The 11,612-nt window shown below is 33.8% G+C and overlaps 1 protein-coding gene across 1 annotated transcript; it reads left to right on the plus strand.

Moving 5' to 3' along the window:
- The first annotated feature begins 7,020 nt into the window (after positions 1 to 7,020).
- On the plus strand, positions 7,021 to 8,106 carry LOC109014495 (E3 ubiquitin-protein ligase RHA1B-like). The gene has a single exon (XM_018996986.2). The coding sequence runs from the start codon at positions 7,452 to 7,454 to the stop codon at positions 7,944 to 7,946; it is 495 nt and encodes a 164-aa protein (XP_018852531.1). The 5' UTR covers positions 7,021 to 7,451; the 3' UTR covers positions 7,947 to 8,106.
- Positions 8,107 to 11,612: the final 3,506 nt, after the last annotated feature.

Consider the following 11,612-nt stretch of genomic DNA (forward strand, 5'->3'; position numbering starts at 1 on the left):
ATAAATAAATAAAAAAAAAACATTTATGATAGTTGATTAGTACTAGATTGTATGACAAAAAGCCACGTAGACAAAAGCCCAAATGTAGAATTTATTAGCTTCTTCAAAATAGTGAAAATACTATGTTAGGATCAAACTACAACAATAATATATATATATATATATATATATATATATATATATATAGAAAGGATCCTTTTCAGAAAGAAATGAATACAAAGAAAAAATAAAATAAATTCCTAATATAATTTTATTAGTCATATTTTTAATAAGAAAAATTCTATTCTTAAGCCTCATACACCACACACCAACTTTTTTATGATTTCTTTAATTTTATTCTCTTATCAAATGTGTAGTATATGGATTATGAGTTGAATAATTTAATTATTTTAAGAATAATAAAACCAAAATAAACTTTAAAAAAATTTTAAAAAAATAAAAAAAATTTGATGTGTGGTGTATGGGCTTATGAATAGCAATGCTCTTTTAATAAGTATAGAAAGAATTTTAAAACATATATTATCATGACTAAAGCATCTATCAGTATGTGAACAGTATATGCTCCAATGAGTATTGATGGATCTGCAGATGATTGTGAACTGGGAACGAGCTCATGGGCTGGCTCATGCGTACAAATGGTGGATTTGAAACACAGATGCAGCTGCTGGACTTTTATAGGGTTAGGGTTGATAGCTCAGGTCACTGACTATGCTTATGCTCGTCCCATAGGGTCTCTAAATTGGCCCAAGTTCACAATAAAGACCATTAAACACGGACTGTACTATGGTTCCCCAGCTTGTTAAATACACATATGGTAAGGCATTGGCAATCAGGAGGCTTGACGGACATTCTTTTAAGAGCTTTGCTACACATTAGGGATAAAAAAAATAAACTAATGAACCGGTAAATCGAATCAGACCGATCGAAACCGGACCTCTAATTTTTCTTTTTTAATACCGAATCCAATCGGATCGGATCAATTCATATATATATATTAATTTTTTATATTTTATAAAATATTTTTTATATAATTCTTTATATTATATATAATTTTTATATATAATATATATAATTTTATATAAAATAATTTTATATTATATGATAAATTACTAATTAATATAACATTAAATTTTATATAAATAACTATATATTATCACTATAGTCTATAGTATAGTAGTTATACTAATACTATATCACTATATATTATAATATATTATCACTATATTATAATATATATTATATTATATATACTAAATATATATATATAATATACTGGAAAAAGGGGATTGAATTGGACCGGAATTGATAAAACTGGAAGTACCTGTTTAGAGGTTTAATTGATGCGGTATCGGTTCTTCAAATCTCAAAACCGGTATATACTGATTCGATTTTAAAATATGTCCAAAACCTGTAAGAGAACAAAATTAAAAAAAAAAAAAAAAAAAAAGTGTTGTATGTGGTGTGTGGTGCGTGAAGATGATAAATAAAATTTTTCTTCTTTTAATATAGCATACTCATATAACATACATTCTTTTAATATAACATACTCATGTAGAAATGCTTAATTTATAAAGTAATCTTAGAGAAAAATTTATAAATGAATATGGTTTGACATGACATGTTAAATTGAAAAATAATTTTTGTTGTAAAAGTATATATATCGCAATAACTCACCTTAGGTTATAAATTTAGCAATTCTCCATATTTATGCATATTATGCCTAATATTTCTGGTTGCAGTATGTACAAATTACCCATCAGAGTATAATATTAACTACCTATAAGAGAGATATTGGTGTAACAGTATGAAAAGAGTATTTCTAACGGCAAGAGTTTATTGTAATTGTAAGTATTATATACCCCATCTTTAATCAATCATTAGCTAGAGGATGTGGGTTTATGGATTCGGCTTATAATACTCTCTCTAGCTAGTCTCATATATTCCTTAACGTGCACAACTTGGTCTCTAGAAATGAATCCACAAAAGTGACATGACTTCATATGATACGTTAAATCTATTTTACAATAAAAATAATTTTACAATCTAATGTACCACATCAAGTCACATCAATTTGAGAATTTATTTTTATAGGATCTATTTGTAACTAAAACATTTCTAATTCTGGCTTTCGGGTAGACCAATATTATTGTAGATTTAGCTTTTAGCTAAAACACTCATGCTATGCCAAAGATTTTCAATAGAGCTGGATAGTGGATATAGACGTTTAATTTGAGAATCAACAAATACGCATTGAAAAAATGGATTACAACAGAAAATTGAACTCAATTAAGAGATGGGTCACTCATAGTGCTACATAAAAACAGCTTTAATTTGTTAGTGAATCCAACCACACCCCATGCATGATCTGCATACATCTAAATCAGAAAAAGTTTAAACAGAAAAGAAATTAAAATAATCGAAATTAATATATATTGACATGGTCATTTTCTTAGACAGAAGACTTTTGGGTAAAAGCAATAAAAGGGTCACTTTCCTTGGAGATCCATGAGCAAAGAAATAATATATCATCAAGAGCTAGCGCGAGATGATCATGTTTTCCTGATCTGCATATCTTATATACACACTGTTGAGTTTGAGAGAGAGAGAGAGAGTTGAAGAGCTTGACATTGGTGGAGACAGTGTAACATAACTTTCATAGAGAAGAGATGGATCACTTCAGATTTATAAGGATATTTTGTGTTAGGTACAAGAACACCAGACATCCCCACATGCCAACATGACCCACCTATCTGACTTGTGTCTCTGCTAATATCGTTATCTTCGCACCAGCAATCACAATGTGAATCTCCAAATCTCCCAATTCATTTTGGCTTTTCTCTTAAGCAGTGTCCAGGGTCCCATTCCCATCCAATTTCAAAGCCCTATGAATCTACTTTTTAGACCCCTACACTGAGCTCTAAAGTTCAACAATCACCTTAATTTAAGTATAATGTCCTGTCTGATTATGCTCTTAATTGGCTCCATCCTCCCAACTCAATGAACTCATGCATTACTTTCAAGTCATGCCAAAAACAGATCGAAACAAAAGATTTATGAGAGGAAGATAAAACATACGTTTTCTTCATAAACTAGTTGGGTTTGTGTGTATGCTGATGTACCCTTAAAGAACAGTACTTAAAGTGATGAATAATTAATAACATGAATTAGAGGATATAGTGGCAAAATTGAGAGAGAATCCAACTCAGGGGACAAGCTCACATTTTAATTTGTACGGAAAAGTGGTGGAGGTGGGAGAAGTGACTATTAATTTATGAGCATTGCTATTCATAAGCCCATACACCACACACCAAAATTTTTTTATTTTTTTAAAATTTTTTTAAAGTTTTTTTTGATTTTATTATTCTTAAAACAAGAAATATTATTCTACTCATAATTCATATACTACATATTTAATAAGAGAATAAAATTAAATAAATCATAAAAAGAATGGTGTGTGGTGTATGAGGCTTGTAAATAGAATTTTTCTTAATTTATTTGTCAGTATTCATTCATTTTGGAAGGTATCCTCCAAACAAATTTCACCTAATTCTCAGGGTCTTTTTTTTGTACCGAGCGCAAACAAAACGTGGGAATACAGCAAAGTTTCCGTCTGGGTGAGCTGTTGATCATCGAAAGCAAAAGCAACTCATGTAGCAGAGTCAGGAAACCCACCCCATTTATCTGAAAACAAAGAAGATCAGGACATATATACATGCAGTAGATAGATGTGTACGTACGTATAACTATTTCAGTAAGTAGATAAGAGTTAGCTGCTACCTCTATCCTTTTTACAAAGCTTTTTGCTACAGTCATATCTGCAGACTGTAATGCCAATACATATATACGCAACTTGTGGAAAAAAGTGCTATATATGCTACTGCTACCTCATCTCCCTGTAATCCCACTTTCACAAGCCATACCCCCCCTACTGCATATGCCTTGCTTGCCTTTATAGTAGCTATTACTAAAATGCTGGTGGAGAGAGAGAGAGAGAGAGAGAGAGATCTAAACTGATTGTTCCATAGCTCTGTGCAAAATATACCCTTGTTTTCAAATGTTAGGCATATAGCATAGCTCTCTGCATGGTATTATAACTTTCTTGAATCATTCTTATGTTTAGAAAAAGGAGAAGGGTTATAAAAGGGAAGAAAATCCCATTATTTTTGGGAAGCTATTACTCTATTGATTTGTACTATTTTATATTATCACTTCTTTCACACGCCAATGTAGGCCAAGGACGGCTCACAACAGTCGCCTAGTAGAAGAATATATCATATATATATATATATATATATATATATATATATATATAAAAATTAAAGGTTGAAAAACAATGATTAGTACTTCAATTTCCCAAAACAAAGGAAAAAGGACATACGGAAAGAGAAGCCACGTGGTGATGTCAGTCTATATCACCAATGAGGCAACGATGATCAACGTGCTCTCACATGTGAAATTAAGCACGACCCAGAAAACCATTTCTTTTGCTTAATTTACAATGCAAGTTGCTGCTAATTTCTGCTATCATCAAGTATTTCCTCAGGAGTTTCTTGGCCATTGTCACCAAGGGTACTGGACAATATCTGACAAGCAAGGTTGGGTAGAATTTGATCTTTACTTAATAATAAGTAGACAAGTTGGAATCTTTGGTTCAACATAATGGCAGGCAATTTCTGATTTTAAATTTTAGGGAGCTAATGGCGTACAAATCATGCATGTCTTTCGGCGTAAAATGTGTAGGCGAATCAAGTAGAAAACAAGCCCCAAGCTCAGAACTAAACGCATTAAATATGAAAAGTGGAATCTCTTTGGGCTTAAGATATTGTGACTACACCTGGGATTAAAAACAAATCATGGTTGGATTTAGCTGGCTGATCACCTGTTCATCGTCTGATCCTTATAGCGACAAAATTAATGCCAGTGAGCTCAAACCCATGCCTCATTTCAGTTTTGTTTTGTTTTGTTTTTTCTTTTCCTATCCATTGGAAAGTTGGTTTTATTTGAGGTAGCCCAAGGTAAACGTGTGCATCATGAATATTGCATGACCCAAGAGATGATAAATTATGTGAACACATGCATGCATGAAAGGTGCTTCAATTGAATGGACCATTAGAGTATAAAACTACACATCAAAAACCCATCTCAATTCATAAAATGAAAACAAGAAGTAAACAGCACCATACTTCAACAAATACAGTGGGCCAATTGGTCAGCATAAAATAATGAACAAAGTGATTGGGATTCGGATTGGGACTCCACGGCATTAGCAGAGAGACAAAGGATGAGACAAAAGAAGGGAACAGAGGTGGTGGAGACTGGTCAGAAATCTGGTCCTGGCGGTCGGGGTTGGGTGCGTGCATGGGTTGCCCCCCTTAGCCCCACCCCCAGCTGCCTGTGAAATATATATATATAGGGGTGGGGGACCTGAAAGAGTGAAAGACTGTATAGCCTATGTGTTTGTTTGTTTTTGGGTGGGCCAATGATGCCGTGGCCTTATCAGACACGTGTCAGAGCAACTTGGTAATCGGGCATTGGTGCTGCCATGGTGAACATGCCTCTGCCCAGCCCCTACCCATTTTGTGTTCACATTTCGCCACGCCTTCCATGACTCCTTTTGCCCCAAGTTCCCATAACCTATCCTGCTTGGCTGGTTGGCCGGGCCTCCCTTGCCTTTACCCAATACTCTCTGTCTTCCCTCCCTTGTTATCTGTCTTCAATGGCATTTATTACATCTCAACGAATGATCAGTTGATTGGTTCAAAACCATAGCATATGACTACACGTTTGTAACCGAATTTTTTTATGAAGCAAGTTAGCACTCAAATCAACATGTAATCAGAAGTTGGTTAATTGGGAATAACATTTTTCCATGCAAATTCAACCCAAACAAGAACAAAGCGTAAAATGTGTTTGCGAGTGAGAGATGGAGAGAGTTAAAGAATGTCCCAAATCGGCCATTTGATATGTTAGTGGGAGCCCGGACTGGAGATTTAAGAATGGACAATGACACCATATATGATATGCCAAAAGAAAACAAGATATCACCCACCCACTAGCCATAACTACTCTGTTCTTTTCCGGTACTCTGTTTTTTAGTGTATGTGTAACAAGTCTTGTGGGCTTCCAAAGGGACCGAAGAGAATGCGTGGTGTAACCATCAACACCCACTTCATGTCTAGGACGTTTCAAAACAATGGCTCTCCTTTTTCCCCACCCTTTTGGCCCATTACTCCCTGATTGATCCCTAATAATTAATTGATTCGTTCTTGTCAAATTGATTTTCGAAACAGACCTTCTTCTATTGTCTAATCGATTTGGATGATCCAGTTCTAGAGAGAGAGAGACACATCATGAACTCCTACAATATTTAATGAAAAAATCTGGTTGTAAACGGATTTATATATCAATACGCGCACGGCGCACCAATGTTGATGGAAAAAAATAGATTTAATCATTTGTATTATATTCTTAACACTCACCTCACATGTGATCCAGACTCTCTCAATGCGTGGTCTAACATATAGAATATTTAATTAAATGATATAAAGTGTAGAGTCATAATTCGAATTTAGAATCTCTACTTTAATATCACGTAAAATCAACATGTATTTCAAAAATTTAATTTCCAAAGACTCTGATACCAGCCATTTGTATTTGTAGTTTTATTGAAACCATATGCATTATTGAGGACAATAATTCACATAGCAATCAAACATGCTGAGCATTCATTCAACTTTGACTATCATTATGTTTTTTTTATCCACCCCCCCTCCCCTCCCTTCGTTTCCTTGATAAGCCTGGAGGATTTTGCCTTTTCTACCTTAAATTCCAAACGGGTCTCTGTTTTTTTTTTTTTTTTTTTTTTTTCCTTTTAATTTCAAATGCATCGATGAAGTATCAGACCATATACGTATACCAAAATTTGGAAAGCCAAAGAGAGACAAATCATATATTGTTTATACAACAGATTAACATTCGTATCCAAAACCACAAAAATCACAGCCACAAGTAAAATAAAAACTTAAACCAGGATTCAATCCTATCTGTAAAGACTAACAGATCCTCCAGAAGTAACGGCTATAATCTATTCTATCTTCTATGTATATTGATTCACAAGGTGTTGCTGAATTCACACCTGTAAAAGCCTGTGAATAAGACAGTAGTGAACAGTAACATAAACCGAAACTCCACAAAAAAACAAGTCTCTCACCACCGCAATCATATTCTCATGTCCCTTCGCTTGTCATTCCACACAAACCTCAGACCCATTATTGACATTTGAACTTCTCCCACTCCTCTTTATAAGACTCTCGATCTCTTTCTTCCTCCTTTCCCTCTCCATAACCATACCTTAATCTCTCCGTCTCTGTTAGCTGCAAAGACACAGAAACAGAGTCCCCTACTACCGTACACGACGCTCAAGACTTTCTCTCTCTTGCTCTATCTGTTCCATGGGTTTTCCGGTGGGCTACACGGAGCTTCTCCTCCCGAAGCTCTTTCTCCACACGCTTTCCGTTCTGGGTTTCCTCAGAAAGTTCATCTCCACCATATTTCGCTATCTGGGTCTCGGGGATTTTCTGGAGCCCGACATTTCGTGGCCCGACACGCCTGACCGAATCCCTGAATTCCACTCCGTGTCGGCTGTTCTGATCCGGGAAATCCTTCCGGTGGTGAGGTTCTCGGACCTGGTGGACCCGCCGGAGTCCTGCGCCGTCTGCCTGTACGAGTTCGAGTCCCAGGACGAGATCCGCAGGCTCACCAACTGCCGCCACATCTTCCATAAGGGCTGCCTCGACCGTTGGATGGGGTACGAGCAGAAGACGTGCCCTCTGTGCCGAACACCCTTTATTCCGGATGATATGCAAGGAACTATTAACGAGAGACTCTGGGCTGCTTCTGGGATCCCTGAATTTTACGGCGACTATTCCCATCTTACTGGTTGGTAGTACCTCTCAGTTTATCAAAAACCAAAAATCCAAAGAGCAGGATAAGAGTTGTGGTTTTGGCTGTTTGAGATGGTTCATCTGTGTACATACGAAAGATGATCTCTTTTTTTTTTCAAAATTTCAAAAAGTAAAATATCAGAAATTTAGATGATTTTGTATAGTTTCTTTGCTGGGTATATTGAATTTTGGCAAAAAATGGCGATATATATTATTTTACCTAGTAGTTTTGCATCTAAAATTACTGGGATTATTTGATTGGACATAATCGACTAATAATGTGGGGTTTTGGTGAAACTGGGATGGTTCATGAACGATTACTTCTTTGGATGCATGCGTGGGGGATATGACAAGATTGGTGGAGGTGGCGTTTGGCTTGGCATTAGGAGTGTCAATGCAATAGGTGATTTAGAATTTGAGGGTGACATGGGGTTGTATGCGGCCAAACCTGGATAAAAATTATGGGTCACGGACGACAGAAACTGTCTTAAATGGCTTTGAAAACTTTGCTTGTGGTTGTGGGGGACAGTGTTGCATCAATGCATCTTAGCAGCGGCAGCCAGCCGGAAAGAAATAGATGAACTGTGATTTTGAACAAGAACTTTGATCAAGATACCACTCGGTTGAGCAGTAGTATTAGGGGAGTAACACGTCATAAATTTATCAGACTTTACTTAAGAATCCCATGATTTTAATTAATGTATACTGTTTGACGTGAGTTTTGTTTTTCTCTTTGTTTGTTTTTTAGTCGTAGCATAACATGAATTGAACAGGTCGAGTGAAGTGCATTAATTATGAATATTGCCGGCATGAATAATCTATCATTTCTTTTTCTACACTATATTCCAAATTGCACAAGGAGTTCCTTTAATCCTAATTTGTACCAACCCCAAAACAAAACTTTTTATTTATTTATTTTTTTTTTTGCGTGTAAATATTATAACCATGGCTTGATCGGCCGGAGGGAGACATGCCATATTAAGAAAATTCTATTTGGTGAACATCCCAAATTATATGTTTATATAATGAAAATAATTTCACAAAAAGAACTTTTTTTTTTGTATGTGGAAAGCATTTGTCATGCCCCGTTGGACGAGTCCATACTTATGTTTTTGGAAAATTCTACTATGACTCTTTAATGTGCCCATTAATGTGTGTGTATATATTTTCGTAATGGTTAAGAAAATGATTATTAGTGAATTTGTAACGGTTAATGTGCATCCCAAATATGTACTGGTGTGTATATTTGAGGTGCACATTTGATGTGTTAGATCTAACATAATTTTATAAGATATGTTAGATCTACTTTACAATAAAAGTGACTCTAGAATCTAAAGTCGACATAGCTGGATGTGATCCGTCATATCTGTTTTATAATAAAAGTAACTTTACAATTTGACAAACTACCTCAGTATTACTTTTGTATAATTACTTTATGACTAAAGTATTTCTCTTATATCAAGTCACGCTAGTTTATGAGTTTACTTTTATGAATTTTTTTATGGTCAAAGTATTTATCTTTAGATTTGTATTCTTTCCCTTGTCTTTAGATAAAAGATTTTTTCTACTAAAGGTATGTGGTCTGATTGACATAACATCTAACCTCCAAAAGAGATGTCTGGAGTTCAAAACTCCTCTCCCCCCACTCAAATAAAAAAAGAAGATAAAGAGTTTTTCTATTTCGCAGTTTTACACCACACACATGCTGAAGAAAAAAATAATAAAAAAAAAATAGAGATGTGTCATGTAGGCTGTTAAATATAATTTCTCATAATTCAGCAAACATAATGCCGTAGGGATTCAGCTTTCATAAGGACGAGCGAGCCCACACGGTTTGAGAATCCCGACCGATGTTGCTCGAATTTAATACCTAATCCTTCTAGATGTACACGTTTGATTAGGTTTAATTTTCTGCCACAGCTTGACCATTTTCATTCAAGATAGCAAGCAGAATAGATACAAATTACAGGTAAGCGTGTACGTGGTCTTAGAATGATGAAAGAGTGATGGAATAACTTGGTCAGATGCTATAATATTAGGTTGAAATAGTAAGATGTCCTTTTATTAGGAAGAGGAAAGGAATTGGATTTTTGCTCCGCCAGCCCTTAATCTAGATGGTCCCTAATGGTCGTTCAAATTTTCGATAATGTAGATAACGTTGAACTATCTAGAACACCTCCATGGTAGTAGTCTTGGGAATAAAATAAAAATACTGCATGAAAACGTGTCTGTGAAAGGAAAATTCTAGTATGTCGTTTAAGTTTACCTCTTCATTTTGACTGTTCATGTATTTATTTATTTTTTTACTTAATGATTAAGAAATTGATTTTTAATGTATTGATACATTTTTTTATTTTTTAAAGACATTTAAATATATTTAAAAATATAAAAAAAAAAAAAAGAAGATAAAAATAAAAAGTGATTTTGTGCTAGCGGGTACGCCCAACAATCAAAACTGAGCAGCACACTAGCAGGACTCTTTGTGAAAATATGAAAATGGTTTTGAATTTTGATTGTGTGATGTTTGGACTGGATTTTTTCTTGAAAATCTTAGAAAAAATTTAAAGATATATTTAAACGATTTTTTTTTTAAAAAAAAAATGGTGTGATCAATAAAACTATGTACATTGGGAAGAGTAATGCTATAGCCACAAAATCTTTTTATAAAAGTAGAGTCATAAACTAACGTGATTTCATGTGATATATTAAATATAATTTACAATAAAAATAATTATACAATCTGACGTATTATATTAAGTACACATATTATTTTATATTTATGTATAATAACTTTATGCCTAAAACATTTCTCTATTGAAAAATTTTTGTAGAGTTTTTCTCGTTGAAGTTTGAAAAAATTATGATAACCATTCACAATATGTTTTGGAAGAGAAGTTTCATGGAAACTTTTTTGAATTTTGAATTGTGAATTTTGTTGTGAAAATCAATGTATGTTGTTTTAATTGATAGGAAGAAATTTAAAAAAAAAAAAAAAATTCCTTCGTTTTCAAATATGACCCAATACAAGAAAAAAAGGTTCAAATAGTATAGCACATAATTGGGTAGTGATAAAATTACTATCCTATTTCTACTCATCTACTACCAAAAGGTATTTCAAGTTTTTTTTTTTTTTTTTATCATTTTCTTTTAAGTATTTTTTTAACATCTTTAATCACTAAGAAAAAATTAAAAAAATATATAACTTTACTATTACACACTTCCTTAATCATTAAGTAAAATTAAAAAAAATCAAATATAAAAAAAATAATAAAAAAATAATAATAAGATAGCAACCATACCATTATTCTAGCATTATTTTCCCAAAAATAGAAAATAAGCCATATACATCAATGTCCATGATAAAGACATCGGTCATATCAAACGTTAGAGTTCCCAACATACAACGTCAGGCATAGCTCCAAATTAAAAAGTGAGCAAATTGTTTCCTCCAATTTCATCCATCTAGTCCTTGAGCACGTATTCAAAGAAACATAACGTAAATTTAACATATTCTTCCAATCAGCTGAACTTTATCATTAATAAGTACAGAAGTAAGTGGTACCGTTACAACCATCTGAAAATAATGGTTGAAAACTCCACAAATAGAAAACTTTATTGTAAGGAATTAAAGCACGTCGAGATGCATTTATAGGATGCTGTCAAGGTTAT

The sequence above is a fragment of the Juglans regia genome, chromosome 2 (genome assembly GCF_001411555.2).
Source record: "Juglans regia cultivar Chandler chromosome 2, Walnut 2.0, whole genome shotgun sequence".
Classification (NCBI taxonomy): Eukaryota; Viridiplantae; Streptophyta; class Magnoliopsida; order Fagales; family Juglandaceae; genus Juglans; species Juglans regia.

Bases quoted from the DNA above. Each gene is read 5' to 3' on its own strand.
- LOC109014495 (XM_018996986.2), top strand. From the start codon at position 7,452: ATGGGTTTTCCGGTGGGCTACACGGAGCTTCTCCTCCCGAAGCTCTTT.